The sequence below is a fragment of the Haliotis rubra genome, unplaced genomic scaffold (genome assembly GCF_003918875.1).
Source record: "Haliotis rubra isolate DU_JTF1 unplaced genomic scaffold, ASM391887v1 Scf887, whole genome shotgun sequence".
In the NCBI taxonomy this organism is placed as follows: domain Eukaryota; kingdom Metazoa; phylum Mollusca; class Gastropoda; order Lepetellida; family Haliotidae; genus Haliotis; species Haliotis rubra.
Genome location: NW_025767620.1, coordinates 77,910 through 95,095, shown reverse-complemented (window position 1 = coordinate 95,095; position 17,186 = coordinate 77,910). Strand labels below are relative to the sequence as shown.

At 39.8% G+C, this 17,186-nt stretch overlaps 2 protein-coding genes across 4 annotated transcripts in view; one reads left to right on the top strand and one right to left on the bottom strand.

The window, feature by feature from the left end:
* Positions 1–7,632: 7,632 nt before the first annotated feature.
* On the bottom strand, positions 7,633–9,091 carry LOC124263503 (oligodendrocyte transcription factor 2-like). Its single transcript, XM_046698161.1, has one exon. The coding sequence runs from the start codon at positions 8,747–8,749 to the stop codon at positions 8,033–8,035; it is 717 nt and encodes a 238-aa protein (XP_046554117.1). The 5' UTR covers positions 8,750–9,091; the 3' UTR covers positions 7,633–8,032.
* A 6,234-nt stretch (positions 9,092–15,325) lies between these two features.
* Positions 15,326–17,186, top strand: part of LOC124263512 (cytoplasmic tRNA 2-thiolation protein 1-like) — a 61,393-nt gene continuing 59,532 nt past the window's right edge. For all 3 annotated transcript variants that reach the window (XR_006894861.1, XM_046698171.1, XM_046698172.1), the window contains exon 1: positions 15,326–15,516. Coding sequence is in view for 2 of the 3 variants with exons in the window: in XM_046698171.1 (XP_046554127.1) it covers positions 15,460–15,516 (57 nt within the window). In the remaining variant the exon portion in view is untranslated. The remainder of the gene's footprint in view (positions 15,517–17,186) is intronic.

Sequence of the window (17,186 nt, the reverse complement as noted above, 5' to 3'; positions counted from 1 at the left end):
GGGCACCGCCGGCGTCATGAACAACACATGCATCTGTACGCTGCCGTGTGTACGTCATGTGTAGGTCCAACCACAACGCCACATTGCTGTTGCTTGAAGAAGAAGGCGACCAGAGCGGCATGGCCGGCCACGGTGTGGAACCAGTCAGTATGACATTGTTTTATATCTCCCCACAAAACAAGCACTGGGGCTGTCAAAATGGTTAATACATTTCTGTCGGTGAATAAACAGGGAATATCCGGGGGTGTAATTTTCCAAAGCGTGAGGGTAACAGAAGACGGGTGTGATCCGCCGTGGGGAGGGTGTGTGTGTCAGGTTCCATCCATGTAGCAATGATCTCGTCAACTAGTTGCTGCCGTGGACACGGCCTCTCCTACACACAGGCGCCCAGCTCTACCGTCAGCCCATGGGATCGTATATACATTGTGCATAGCAAAACTGTGATAAGCCCTTAACGGCCGACAATTTATTGAAAGTGTCATAAAGGTCTCTGAAATATTTGTTCCTAGACACATTCCGAACGCTGATACAAAAGAGGTGGATTACGGTAAAGGAGCGGCCGGCCAGCCACATCTGGACATCGGACGGACACCCGAGCTTATAATACGCTTATACATAGATCCAGAGGGGGGACAGGTGCGAACTAAGGGCTGTCATTAAACTTCTTGGTCTGTGTGAACGCCACACTATTTCAAATCTCTAAAGTGCTGCACTAGCGAGGAATATATAAGTTATGTAAGTTTTATGGATTGGCAATGTATAAAAACAATATATCATTAAATATTTCAAACTTACAAATTTAGTTGGCATATATATATATATATACATTACGTAATATTATGTAAATACACTATTTCGGGTTGTTTTCCTCTAAAATTGTCCGCTTCCACTCGAACAAAGCTATTCGTGTTGCTCCTGAATGATTGCTGTGTTGAGATAAAATTGTGTTTGGTCGCATTGTTCATTCACGGCACTATTAACTATTAAGTGCTTTCCTAGGCGGGTCCCTGGCCTCGGACTGAAATCTTGGCCATGGCAGCTAGGACGTCGAAAATCGAAAAAAACATTCTCTTCTTCTTTAAAGCCTTTGAAGTCATTTAGAAATTATACACATATGTGAGCATTTATGGATGTCAACTTCTTTCTTATGAGGAGCACGACGTTTCGGAAAATATTCCTACTCCTTCATCAGATGATTGCGAAACTAGGAAGCAGCTAGCTATATACGTCCATGTGAAACAACACCATGGAGGAGACAACAATGGTGGGGTTTATTTGTTTAGGTTTTTTCTACCTCTGTGTTTGTAGAACATAAAGAACACTGAGACACCTTCCCATTCAAAATGACCAACACGGGACACAATCCCATTTTTATATGTTATTGCTGCCCTTTTTCACCAGTTGTATTTAGCATGTTTTCATGACAGAGGCCAGTGGCTGGAAGTACTGAAGAGCCATGAGGAGGGAGTTAAAATAGCATTAGATGGATTTTTGTACACTAAGAAGGTTACAAATAAGAGCAGGATTAGGTGGGAATGTTCAAGAAACATTGTATTAGAATGTTGCGGGTCCATGAAGACAGCGTTGACAATGGAGAATCCTGCTTCTTGATACATCTCCTAGTCAGTCAGTCATACATCAATTAAGATGTATAAAGATGCCGATGTTTAGAGTGATGCCATAGATGATTACATGTACCATGAATATATACCAGGATGATGCTATAGATGATTACATGTACCATGAATATATACCAGGATGATGCTATAGATGATTACATGTACCATGAATATATACCAGGATGATGCTATAGATGATTACATGTACCATGAATATATACCAGGATGATGCTATAGATGATTACATGTACCATGAATATATACCAGGATGATGCCATAGAGGATTACATGTACCATGAATATATACCAGGATGATGCTATAGAGGATTACATGTACCATGAATATATACCAGGATGATGCTATAGATGATTACATGTACCATGAATATATACCAGGATGATGCTACATGTAGATGATTGCTACATGATTACATGTACCATGAATATATACCAGGATGATGCTATAGATGATTACATGTACATGAATATATACCAGGATGATGCTATAGATGATTACATGTACCATGAATATATACCAGGATGATGCTATAGATGATTACATGTACATTATATACCAGGATGATGCTATAGATGATTACATGTACCATGAATATATACCAGGATGATGCTATAGATGATTACATGTACCATGAATATATACCAGGATGATGCTATAGATGATTACATGTACCATGAATATATACCAGGATGATGCTATAGATGATTACATGTACCATGAATATATACCAGGATGATGCAGTATGTTAGGAGATTTGTTGAATCATGGTATTGTAGTGCTTATGATCAATACTGCATATTTATGAGGAAAAATAAAAATATCTATTTCAAACTAAAATGTATGTCATTGTTCACACTGTTCGGATTTTGTCCACAGTATGCAGACATTTTGTCCTATTTTGTCCGGGTGGCATTTTGTCCTACCCTCGAGGATCCATTCCTGTTTGTCCTCGTTATCCTCACGTTATTCCACGGAAGTGTCTTTCACTGAAATATTATATATAATCATATTTAGTTGAATGAATTCAATTTATCGAACCACTGTAGTTGCTACATTCAAATTATTGTCCGAAATGTGACTGACCAGATTCAATGCCGTGACTTGTTTCACGTCTATTCTCTTGTTGTGAATTTCCTCAGCGGATTCTCGATCGTGTCATTACATTTATGGATAGTTATTGGACATAGTGGGAGTTAACATTTGTTATGTTCAGAAGCGTTGTTATAATTTCTTCTCACTACGACGACACCGGGGACAACACCGGGGACGACACCGGGAGACGAGACCGGGGACGACACCGTGGACAACACCGGGGACGACACCGGAGACTGGAATAAATGCTGCACACCTTAACTACTGGGACACATATTCGTGTACAGTATAGCTGATGAAATTGTTACCCCGAATAAATTGCTGTGTTGGTGGAAGATTATAGGAAAAAAGTCTCCGGTAAAAAAGTCGTTGGTAAAAAAGTACCGGTAACAGATCCTTGGTAAAAAAGTCCATTTGTATTAAAAACTGACTTAGTTATTAATCTGACAAGACTGACATCAAAGATTAAAAAAAACATGTAGAAATCATATATAATGACTAAATTGAATTAAATTTTTAAATTGATGTTTGATCTTTTAAACGACGTCATGTGCTCACGGATAAAATATCTAAACTGACCTTTGATCTGTAGTGAAAACTGTTGCAAGTGTCTCAGTGTGATTGCTGATCACCCGATTATAGTTTGATTGTAATTGATTGCATCACGCCAACAACTAGTTACCAGTAAAACACTGAAGAATCTGAATTCTTGTAAATAAGAAGTTTTTACACGGCGTGGCACTGAACACCCGACTTCATAAATATCAGTAGGCCTAGACTACCTCGTGTCATCATGTGATGCATTATGTAACTTATAACTTATACTGTTAACTGTAGTCATATTGTATGATGTTTATATCAACATTTCAATACGTCATGATGTCATAAGACCTTTACATTTGTTGTATGTGTGGAAAACCTAAAGCTAAAAAATAATTTCTTGCTAGAAAATGAAAAGGGGTCAATTTAATTCCGGAGGACATTTTTTACCTAGGCAAATTTAGGACTTTTTCACTGGTACTTTTATAACTAGGACTTTTTAACCGGACGCCTTGGTGGAATAATCAAATGAAATATACGATAGATTGTCATCTCCAGGGATCCATCTGGGACTACGGGACTCTGTCACTCCAGGTGATAAATTCTTGGGGTACGAATGGGACGCTTACAGGCTGGCGACCTGTGGCACACATCATTATAATGCTGTGTTTTGTTATGTCTTGTCATTTGGTATGCTGTGATACAGGTATCTGATAGCATGTACTGACTGGATGTGGACAATCACACATGGACATCCAGCACGTTTCCGTGTGTTTCTCACTAAAGACGATATATCAGCGATATAAGACATCCAGTCTATAAGTTAAATAAGTTTTAGGATTCTGTCACATTTCCGTGTGTCCAGTACGGCTTTCAGTTCAAATTGTTTGCGTCCATTCGCAATTTATATGTGGCCAAACTGTGCGTGCTAAAAGCCCTGGATTACGGCAATCGTGTAAATCGTGTAATTCGTGAAAATATTCAAATCTGACTAAATAAAACATTGACATTTTCCCTTCATATTGATTGAAATAATTATTATCATGCACAGAGGATATACTGATGTGGACCCTGTCGCTGATCATGGTGGTGGGGGTGGGTAAGGGGGTGGCAGTGTGCGGGGTAAGGTGGAGACCATCGTGAATGCTTCGTCTTGTCTTGAAATCATGTACATGCAATAAGATTGATTAACAGATATGTCATTATTATAAAAACTACTATAAGTGTTATTCATGTTTGACTGTTGGGCTCGTGCAGCTAAACGGCAAATTACTGCATCCATTAGCTCTTTGTAACATCTCACTGCTGGTTCGTGTTTTTTAACTCTTGAATTCGCCATATAGTTATGAAAACTGTCTTGCATAAAATGTAAGACTTATAGTTTCGATAAATATTTTAGTAGATTCATTTCGTGATACATTTGTAAACTGATCAATGACCCGGTTAATTGGTGTCTGTAACAGCCCCCAGCACCACCGCGGGGACGGAAGTGACGAGGTGATTTAACGAGGGTGACAAGAAAAAATATAGCCGAAACAATCCAATCTATTTAGAAGAAAATCGCTGACACATACTGCATGTAGGTTTAATGAGAGCTGTTGTGTGAAGTACGATCAGGTGAGGATACAGGCGTGTCTACCTGCGGAGTCGCTGATTTGTTAACACATAATGTCACAACTATTGTAAAACCTTGCCTGTGGTCATCGTGGTGGTCAGTCTCTGCGTGTGACCAGGGCGCGTGGGGTTCGTTTGATTGTCTCACAATAACCTGACACACCAGGATCGTGTTACCTCCTACACCCATATCCATGATTACTAAGTACATGTACTTATGATTGTGGTGCACCTGTACCTATGATTCTGACACACCTGTGTATGTGTACCTAAGTCGGACCAAAGTTTGGCTAAGTGTGGAAAATTCTGGTATTGAATTCTACACAACACACATGGACATAAGTCTGAGAATACATTAAGAAGTTGACGTAAATATTTCTGTTAGTACAAACGTTATTTTAATGTTGTTTTCTAAGTCACTTTGACATGTATTTGAATAAAAGGAGATAATTTTATGCGACAACTGATTACATTATGACAAGATCAGTGATCCACGAAACTAAACCTCCGGCGGCGTCCCGGCACACACCTCTCGCCCATCATCACCGACGTCCTTCTCAGGGACTACATGGACAATAATATACTTTAGAATTGTAATTGGTAACACGCATCGTACAAAACAGTGTTGAGAATAGTGTCGGTAGTCAGCTCTCATCTCCAGTACATAGAAACATAATATATTCAAGTCCATCATTAATCTACTGGACCCATCGCGTAGCCGCCAGCGCAGTGTGATTATTATTATAATTATTTCCATTGCTGTTATTGTTACGGAGTAGCTACAGGCAGTATTCACATCCCATACTGATGAATCAAAGGTGAAAAGACTAAACTACTTTTTGATATTCTACCTGCAGTGTATTCTTTTACCACACCTTCTGAGAATTTAGATTTGTAAATTATTTATGTTCCACGTCGTCACAAAGTCGACATTGACCAGTAATTGTGGTTAGTGGTACTCTGTTTTAGTAAGTTTCTCGTCTCAAGTCATTCGTATGTATGTATAAATATTTGTTAAAATAGCAATTAAAATACTCTTGAACTTGTTAACTAATCCCGTTTCATTTCAAATTCACATAAATCCAACAATTCACGTGCTACTATAAATTGATGATTGACTTTCGTTCGATCCCCTGTCCCCAGAAGTCTCTGCAAGATGACAATTTGAGGACGTACGGACATGTTGATTACTTGTAAGTTTCATTTGTACTTAGCTGCAGCAGCAATATTGTAGCGTTGTAGCGTTGTAGTATTATAATGTGGCGTTGTAGTACAATATTGTAGCGTTGGAGTATTATAATGTGGCGTTGTAGTACAATATTGTAGCGTTGGAGTATTATAATGTGGCGTTGTAGTACAATATTGTAGCGTTGGAGTATTATAATGTGGCGTTGTAGTACAATATTGTAGCGTTGTAGTATTATAATGTGGCGTTGTAGTACAATATTGTAGCGTTGTAGTATTATAATGTGGCGTTGTAGTACAATATTGTAGCGTTGTAGTATTATAATGTGGCGTTGTAGTACAATATTGTAGCGTTGTGGTATTATAATGTGGCGTTGTAGTACAATATTGTAGCGTTGTAGTATTATAATGTGGCGTAGTAGTACAATATTGTAGCGTTGTAGTATTATAATGTGGCGTAGTAGTACGATATTGTAGCGTTGTAGTATTATAATGTGGCGTTGTAGTACAATATTGTAGCGTTGTCGTACAAGGAAAGCATTCTTGACTTATTGATTATGTGGGAACATTTTTTTCAGTACCGCCATGAATTGTTCAAAGTCGTGTGAAATACTTATTTAGGAGTTCTGCGTTAACTGTCGGTCTTAATCACATATTTCAGTTAACAGCAAATGAATTATATTTCGAGATTTTGCAAACTGTAATTATTTTTCCCTCAAAGTAGGAATTATAAAACTGCCGTAACTCCGTACATACACCTGGCCGCGTGCTATATAAGAGCATACATCTATTGACATTACTCATACCATCATCATCATCCCCGTCGGGACAGGTTGGTATGAATGTAGAGATGGCTGTGGTACAGTTGGTCACTATGTTAAATCGAAAATATAACTCCCCAAAATGTTTCATTTCTGGTAATAATAGTACTAGGGTTTTGTATTTCAAATGTATTGGATGAACAAACCTTTGTTGGTAGTGATACTCTTGGCTTCATGACCTACGAGTATGTTGAGTTAAATTGTTTTAGCGATGATATCCTGTATCTGTCAATGTTTCTGGTGAAATGTGTGGTACTGCAAGATGTACACGGTAAACCGTGCAGGCGGCATTTGTTACATGGATTGTAAGTGTATTGTATAGCACGGGGAAATATGTCCCGTACTTCCAGAAAACAGTAAAATATGCTACCCTCACCGGACCGGAGTGCTGGGCTCACGGAGGTTAATTCACCCCTTGGCATAATTTGTCAGATTTCTTATGCAGATATGACTTTGCGCATTTGTCATCAGTTTTCTATATCTGTTCTGGGATGATGGTCTGTCTGACGCATCCCTTGACAATTTGACTCTCGTCAATCATTGTTAATGTGTTTGTGTGTTTCCGAGACGCTTTATTAAAGTGTATTTTCTCCAACAAGGTTCTTCGATCAAACCATAATGTGAAATGCACAATCGTGCACTTTCCAAAAATCAGAATGGGTTTTATTGAACCGTAATCAAAGTTCCATGCACAGAGATGTACACGGGAATACTCTATACAAGACAAAAGCTTTGGTTTCTTTAAAAATCATTTAACATGATTTAGATTTATTTCATTTTAAAATATTCTGGTCTTTTATCACAAACAATAAAGCTCAAAGGCACAGTGTGTGGATTGAGCTACACCAGCACTCAACAATATATGGCCAATCAGTTCATACAAAAATATCATCAATACATACTGTAGACGGAGACAGAGGTGGACCCGGGCTTCACAGAAGGACAGTTCAGTGTTCAGACCCTGTCATCACGGCACACCTGTAATATGGCTGGGGTGACGGGGTGGGTGTGTCCGGCACAAGGTAGCCGACTGACGGAACCCTGGGGTAGGCTTAGAACGTGAGTCTGTTTCACGGCTAACTGCATAGATTATTTCACATAAATATATACACACATTTATATACACATGTACACAGTCCTGTTCATTTCCTGAACGTGTTGGCAGCGGAAAGATGACTTGGGTATTTATGAACGAAGGCTGTGAAGGGCGCCCGCACGGATTCCGCCGAACATTGACTGCACGCGCATGCTGGGGCAGGCCACCGTCCGTACACCAGGGAGCGGTCGTGCGGCGCGAGGGAGGGGGAGGAGGTTATTGCATGAGACGGATCTTTGACTGTAACTGTCGACACACGGGAAAGTTCCGGCGACGACAGGCCGGCGATGGTCTGAGGCAGAGGGGGCAGAGGAGGCATGACGGGGAGCTGTGTGTGCACGTGCGGGGCGGGGGTAGCGGCACGTGTGTGATGGTGACTCTGGTAGATATCGCTCACGAGCTTCTTCATTTCCTCGAGGGAACTGCTCAGCATCAGGATGTAGTTCTTAGCTAGAAGTAGTGTGGCGATCTTTGATAGTTTCCTCACGGACGGACCATGGGCGTACGGCATCACTTCCCTCAGCCCATCCAGAGCCGAGTTGAGATCATGCATTCGCTTTCTTTCCCGACTGTTGATCTTGAGTCGAAGATCCTGCAGCTCATTCTCACTGAGGCACTTGCTGGCGAGCTGACCCTTCCTCTTGCCCTTCAGGTAGCGTTCAGCTGACATTTCGCTGGGGTCGTCGCTGTAGTCGGAATCACAGTCCACAGAAATGTGTTCATTGTCACTACCGTCTTGATGGTACATGTCCTTAGTCTCCATGGTGGCACAGGCTTCGAACACAACAGAAAGTCCAGACAGTGCTGACAGGTGACAGTATAAGTCCGTGTGATGACCCAGTAGTAGAGGGACAGTGTAAGTCCTCGTAGTGACCCAGTAGTAGAGGGACAGTGTAAGTCCTCGTAGTGACCCAGTAGTAGAGGGACAGTGTAAGTCCTCGTAGTGACCCAGGCAGTGGGGGCAGTGTAAGGACTTGTGGTGACCCAGGCAGTGGGGGCAGTGTAAGTCCTCGTAGTGACCCAGGCAATGCTGACAGTGGGGGACACAACCTTGTGGTGAAGGATGCTCTGTGGGCTCAGATCAGTAGACTCACCTTCCCACTTCTCGCTACCTATATAAGGATCGTCCGGGGCAAAGAGCCTGCTACTTCACCAGTGAAAAGAGGGGGCGGGGCTCGTCTTTGAGTCGCATCTCAACCCCCTGGGGATCTGCTCCAATCACACCCGTCCCGCTAACAGCTGCCTTGGCGGGACTGCCCCCAGCCACACACACAATGTCCTGACGACGCCAGCTAACGAGTATCCGCCCCTTCACAGCAACATTCAAATTTTCCCCCTGGAGACCACAACCGGCGTTGTAATTTGACCCCTACCCTATCTACACGAAAAGTATCCAACTTGGGACAATGTTCTCAAACTTATTTTCCCAAAAAATGTTTTTCGTTACCTTTATCAAATTTTCTGGATGAAAATATCAGAAGTTTCCAGGATTCTATGAGGGATGGGTAACAAGCTGCATCTTCTAGTGACATGTGTTGACTCTACCCCTAGCACGCGCACCCCACCCCCGGGCCTGGAATACACGTGCAAAGAATATGGAAGTTCTCGGCGACAGTATGGGCAGCTTCTGGCTGGGGTGGGGCAGCCGCGTCGCGTGGACAGATAATAGCTTCAACTCATCCAGGGAGGAGCGGGAACAAGATTCTCGCTTAAATCAATTTCCAAGATGTTAGAAAATATTTTTAGATTTAAGAATGATTATATTTAGTTTTCTATTTGAGTTTTCCTTCGATATTTTCTCTTTGTAATTTACGTGGTAAAAAATATTATTGTTTCTACATTTCAAAACACATGGATGTCTTGAAACATCCTACGTGGAAATAATCACCACACAAGATACAACCAAACGAAGTGTAAGAAACATTGGACAATGGTCTTAACGAAATTGTCAGTATGTCAAACATTCAGTAATATTTGCTAATATCGAAACATATCACTCTTCATCACACCTGACCTACCACCGACGCTTGACTCCCTGCACCTATGTCAAGAATCTCCAGCTGATGGCGAAGCGTGTCGTACCCTATGACGGTGCCTCAACAAAACGTATGTATCACAACTGTAATGAATATTTAATTGTGTTAACACTGTTTTTCAATGGGAAGCTGTCGGTAGAAGTGGGAATGTTCAAGTAAGAGGAAAGTTTTGCAAACTTTTTTCAAGTGAGGTCAAATTAAGTTTCATTTATACGTTGAATGCGATACAATTCAGATTGGCGTCCACTATTTGCATGTACATATATTTAATTTTCTGCTGGCAGGAATAATTTCTATTTAATGTTGTAGGTTGCATATTTTGTTTGGTCGGAGAATGGTAATAAAAACCACATTATCGACATCCATTCATATTTATAAAATGTACAGAAAACATCCGGACACTTGGGCTAGGCGGTTTCCTGTTGATTCCTGGAGATACAAATATGCAGGCTTCACAATTATCGTCACAACTGTACAAGAGTAACTTGTTTTCCGATGTTGTCAAAAAGAATGATGACAATAAGAAACTACGTAGGAGTGGTCCCGTCTTACATATCATTAATGACCTCAACCCGTCTCACTTCAAGATGAGTGTACACAGATGCACACACAATGTACAATTGTCCACATTCACTTGTCCGAGCTCAGTGGGGTAGCCGTGATCTCGGTGTAGAGGACCAAGACGAATATTGTCAAATGAACGCAATTAATATCGTTAGTAACAGAGTTCTACTCCCCGCCATGTTGCGTCCTGCTAGCCCCGGGGTAACACAGCAGATACACATACATGTAACCACTTCTGTTGCTAAATATTGTTATCCTATTTCTACGTTCTAAAATATATTTTCGGTGATTTTTACTGCAGTTTCGTATTATAATTTTATCCGGTTATTAGCTAACTCTCATCAGCTAAACGAAATACAAATATAAAAAATTATATAAAATTTGAAGCAGAAATGTAGAATAAACGACATTCCCACCCGTTTATTAGATGTTCATAATTTCCATGACAATTTTTATTTCTAAGACAATGAAATATTCTCAATATATACATGTTCTGAGAACAGAATATGAAGCAGAAGAAGTGTGTTAGATCCAGGCAAGTAATGAAAATGTTATGATTATCAGTGGACCTGCTCTCTCGGACCTGTATCGTCATCAGAACTTTTACTAATTTACACGCAGAGTTGTCCGTTCTCAACAACAATTGGCGCGTAGATTTCAGGAGTATCAGCTCCAAAAACAAATACTTAGTTCAAAGAATCAGAGTTATCGTTACTAAATTCCTGTCGTGTTAGGGGTCATTTTACCCTCAGGCTTGATTTAAAAATATAATTCTGCAGATAAACTGCCGTAAAACGCGTTGCTTGGCCTGAAAAGCATTACCGTCTACTAATATTCTAAACACAAAGTATTGATGTATTTTTCAGAAAACACGACCTGTCCCCGCTGGCAGGAACAACACATCGCTTGTGTTAAGCGGACTGACCACAGAAGAAACACTGCTGAATTTTAGTATCCCACACGGAGAACACCGTGGAGGAACAGCGCTCACACATGTGCGCTTGTCGCAGTATACAAGTGAAAATATCATGTGAACTATTTTCACAAAAAATTGCGATGATTACTCATAAAATATATTAAAGTTATGGTATCTAATTGTAAATCACTTGTGATTTTGAGATGGAACTTTGCCGATATAAATAGTGTCAATGTTCCCTACCCGGGAAACTGCTAGATTGTTTACAGTTAGTAGATTAGCTAATTTATAATATTGAAAAACAACAAAATACTTCAGGTCCATATAATCATAATTATTATTAACGCATAGCTATAAGTACAGAGGTATCGTCTATATGTAGGCACACCTAATGTTAGCGTGTGGCCTCATCGTATCTCTATCTATTGACTCTCGTTACTTCAACACAGGCCTGAAAAGTTTTTTAACAATGGATGGAATGAGATTTTACTGTTCTCCTAAATATCAGTCAGTTCAAATTCCCCTTTCTCCTGCTAGTTGACAACACCCAGCTGTTGACACAGGTAACTGAAGCAGTCGTATATCATCCAGGAAACTGTCCTCATGTATTATTACGTGTCGATGTCCACGTCAAATACATGAAAATACGTTTACTCAGGGAGCCAGAAAATATACCTTTGACAATTAACAATTGTATGATTACATTAACAAACCAATACACATTACTGCGAAGTTATTACAATGGCAATACACAATAGCCTAGCTGTACACACTAGAGGGGTAGTACACAATAGCCTAGCTGCACACAGTAGAGGGGCAGTACACTACAGGGGCAGTAGGAAATAGAATGATGGTCATAGCATTAAGGCACTGATGATAATCTTCTCCTTACAGTGACAACGGTCAAGCTTCCGAAATGGCTGGATGTCCAGACTTAAAACAACAACGGTCTTGCGAGATGGAAAAGGCATACATAGGGTCTTAAACCCTCCTAAATTATCATAGGCGACTACACAACCCCTGTACTGCATGAAGTGTTGGCTATGGGAAACAATCACACAGCATCTGTACTGCATGAAGTGTTGGTTATGGTGAACAATCACACAATACGTTTTCTGCGTGATGTGTTGGTTGTGAAGCACTTAGCCAACCCTTCAGCTTATTTCCTAAAACATCTGAATGTTGGTAGAAGTCATAGACCCAACCTGAGTCAACTCTACAGGATCCAGTAGAAAGTTGCTGCACCACTACCATAAACCATTGCCAGATAAAGACATTGGTTGTCTGCCAGTATTACATTCATCACAATCACCCTCCTGAAGTTTGGACTTTCCATGCCAATACAATTCTGTTTGTAGTGAACCTATTGTAGGTCGTTCAGAGTGTTACTCAAACATGTTTCTGCAAATGAAATTCCAATATGATTGTCAGGATATATGATGCACTTGTGGGTGGTGTCTTACTGAGGAGTGAGTGAGTGAGTTTTGTTTTATGCCGCACTCAGCAATATTCCAGCTATATAGCAGCGGTCTGTAAATAATCGAGTCTGGACCAGACAATCCAGTGATCAACAGCATGAGCATCAATCTGCGCAATTGGGAACCGATGACATGTGTCAACCAAGTCAGCCAGCCTGACCACTCGATCCTGTTAGTCGCCTCTTACGACAAACATAGTCGCCTTTTGTGGCAAGCATGGGTTGCTGAAGACCTATTCTACCCCGGATCTTCACCGGTCCTTAATGAGGAAGGAGATGCTGTATTTGCTCCTGGTGTCAATCCAAAAGTGAAAAACATGTGATATACTACAGGCATTCACAACATATGTATGCTATGTACACATAAGGACAATACTGGTGGAGTATTTCTTATTAGAGTTCTTTCCTTCATTCTGGGTTGTTTTTAACATTAACCTCTGACTTCTATGTCACTTTAATAAGCAACTTCTGGAGCCTTTTAGGACAGAGTACAACTATTATATGTCTGCCGTAACCAACTGATTCTTCAATACTGAGATACTATAATGAATCGTTCACAGACATTTACTACAATTAGTTAGAATTTCAGCTGCTTGTACATGGAAGTTAAAGTACCCGGTATATCTCCACCGATGAAATATTCTGGTGATCATGAATCCCCCTCACATGACTCAGCTATCGGAGTGTGGAGTTATAGGCATATACTTCATACACCTTCATGAAATGTGGCTGACCAATTAGATGCTAATACCGTACACATATCGGAGGACAGGTACACAAACAGATGAAACAGTATCCATATTGGTTAAGTCGTACAAAACATGTAGACATATTTACAAACTATATCAAACTGATGACTCGAACACATGCTTATAATAACAGAATCCCTGGAATAGAGTTTAACCCTAACAGATATACAAAACTGGACTAAAAACGTCAACAACACAAAGATATCCCTACCACGTTGTTAACATAACACACTGTAGCAGCAGAACAGTTTGATCAGTATGGTCAAGTCCATTTATCCTAAATAAGTAATGCAACAACATCAAGTAAACCACCAATGACGGGTTAACCTGAAACTTCACCAAACATGCACCTACTAAACTAACAGGTGACTGAAAGAAGAACAAACAACAAAGACTTTGAAAGACAAAATGTTTTATCAGATTTTCGGTGCCGATTTCAGATTATAAACACTTGCTGTTTTTATACAAGGGGGGTAGCTACACCAATCATTGAAATGGGAAGTAGAAAATTAGTAGAACTGAACCGGAACACAAATGTTGGACAACTTGTATCCACTCGTACATAAACAACTGGATGACTCATACCCCAAAAGTGAATCCATACCCAATGAGTATGATTTGAGTGAGTGAATGAGTGAGTTAATACTTAACATCGCATCGGCAATATTTCTGCCATATTGTGACAAGAACAAATTTGACAATGATAAGTATATCATAAAACCTGTTGCCAATGGACAGCAAAACAACTCGAGTACCACAGTTAGAATTAAAACTAGCATGTAACACTAAAAACATGGCACATATCAAACAGTACAAAAAATAAAAGCACGTATATGATTTGAAGATATTGTTTGTATTCTAAACCATATCAATGACCTGATGGAATGATATGCAATGAGCTGGAAATGATGGATAAGTTGAGGTGATCCTGACATGTTGTTACAACCAAAAGCTTACAAACCGAAAACACATTCAGTATATATAATTGCTCTTGAAATGCATCTGTTCAACCACAGCATATTGATTAAGACACCGTTCAAAATTTATGGCTGTGTGTGTGTGAGTGAATGTATGTAATGTTGAATAATGGAGAGTGTACAATGGGAATTACCTCTTCTCTAACCATTAGGCTACCCCACTCCCTAACACATGGAGAGTCGAATCATGTGATATAGTAATTTCAGTGCTAATGATAAAACAAGTTAACTCGGTGTATCTGAAAATTCATCTTCCAAAATGATATCTGAAACGAATGTATTTGGAAAATTTATCTGTGCTGTGAATAAACTGCTTGAAAGAAAAAGATGTTTTCAGTCCACGACCACGATAGAAAGTCGATATATTTTTCCCCCTTTCTTCAGATGACACATGAAGTTCACTCCAAACTTCAAGTAACACCACAATTAGATAGCAACAGCTTCTTGCAAGAGAAGAAGAAACAGGTTCAGTTCTTGATTCGAGCTTTTTGTAATTCGTGTTGTCAGGAACTCAACTCAACTCAGGATCTCATGCAAGAGGAAAACTTAAGAGTGACCTCCCTTGTAGAAATCTCCTCAAAGAAATAGCGTTTGCACTTTGTATCAAGCGCGCCCATTGGCTGACTAAGTAACGTGTAGCCAATGATGCCGTGTTTTCTTTAAACCGGAAGAAAACAAGCGCACGAGGTTACACAAGAGTTGCACATGCTGTGGGTGAATTGACTTACGGTCGGCCAAGACAAGTGTTCTCGACATGCCTGTAAAGTGTTCATCTTGTAAAAAAGCAGCGATTTTGAAAAGACCCAAAACAGTATGTAGCCATCAACATTTTCCTACAATCTATGCATTTCCTTTAAATTGTGTTCTGTTTTCGATCACATGACACTGACAGGTTTTATCGCTTTTCATGTGCAAAAAATATAGTATTTAGGTACTGTAGTCATGAAGTGCTGGGCAGCTGTAAAGTATTATCTGTTTGATTAGCATTTTAGAAGTTGATGAATAATAAGCATGGTATGGTACTTTATGGATCCCAATCTTTCTTTTATACTGTGATGCGACGTTTCGAGGTTCTTACCTTTGTCAATCAAGACCTCGAAACGTCGCATCACAGTACAATAAAGAAAATGTAAAACAACATGCATCAAAGAGATTAACAACAAAAACAACAATGGATATTGGTAATAGTGCAATGATGATGGGAGGAAGCCAACTGTTCATGAGGAGGAACAAAACATGGATGGCTGATAGGATTGGTTAGCAATGATGGCTGGAGTGCTCTGCTCTGTTGTTTTTATCATTGTATGCAGATGGGATGAGGTATCCTTGGTCTCTGTTAATTTCTGTTTTCTTTTGGTTAAGTCATATGAACATCAGAATCAAAGAACAATTAACATCTACCACAAAATCAAATGAAAATCAGCCATCTCAGACCACATAATCATCAACTGTCATAATCACAACATACATTGGGACAATATAGAAATTTTATCCAAAAACATCCAAAAGAAAACTGGCACTGTGGGAGAGACGGGTTGGTTTAGTTAACTTAACCCAGCTTCTATTTAGGAATCTGCCTCCGACCCGAGACATTTGAAGTGTTGGGGATAAATACAGATTGTTGAAATTATGCCCTGAAAAAAAACATGGCAAGAAAGTTGCTGGTGTCCAAGGTATACATTTATGCTTACAGTGATCAATATTTCTTCATCTCACTGAAGCCATTTTAAATATTTTCATTATTTGTTTACTGAACATTTTCAACATTATGGAAGCTGCGCTGGCTAAGCGGGCTAGGCGGCTGACTTTGTGTGCTGGCGATTAGGTGTCTAACTCTGAGGGTGTGGGTTCGAATCTTGGATGGGGCTCAACCCAAGAAAAGTACTAGAATCTCTACTTTACTGAGAAAGTGTAATCCCAAATATGGCATATGTTACATTTAACCACTTTTTAAATGGTATTGTGTATTCATAAACATTTTCAGTAGAAAGTGAATTACGTCTATGCCAGTTTATGAAAGCATTTATATTTTCAAAATATTTTGGTTTCGTAAAGCTAAATCAAATTATGAATGAGGAGTACTGCACATATGTTATGGCGTGCAATCCATGAAGTATGTCCACCACATGACAACAATGGATGAAAACTGTGTAACCATGGTAACTGGGTTATTACCCGATATCCTGCCTTTTATAAAAAGTCAGCGATAAAGGATCATTTCACTGTTTTCTGAAGGTTTCAGTAGATATATTCCTCGTACACAAGCACTGAGGACAGGATAAACTGATTTGCTGGTGAATGTATTTGCTCATGTAACTTCCATTTAAGACCCTTTCACTCGCTACACTGGATGAGGTATGATTCAATAGCTGACTGACCCTTTTTATTGGCGTCATGTAGATTAATGCAGGTCTTGGTTTAAAGGTCACATGCAACCAAAAAAGCAAACATAAGTAAAACACAATTATCACTTATTCATGA

What these genes read in the sequence shown, in the direction of transcription:
- LOC124263503 (XM_046698161.1), bottom strand. Translation starts at nt 8,749, where the DNA reads ATGGAGACTAAGGACATGTACCATCAAGACGGTAGTGACAATGAACAC.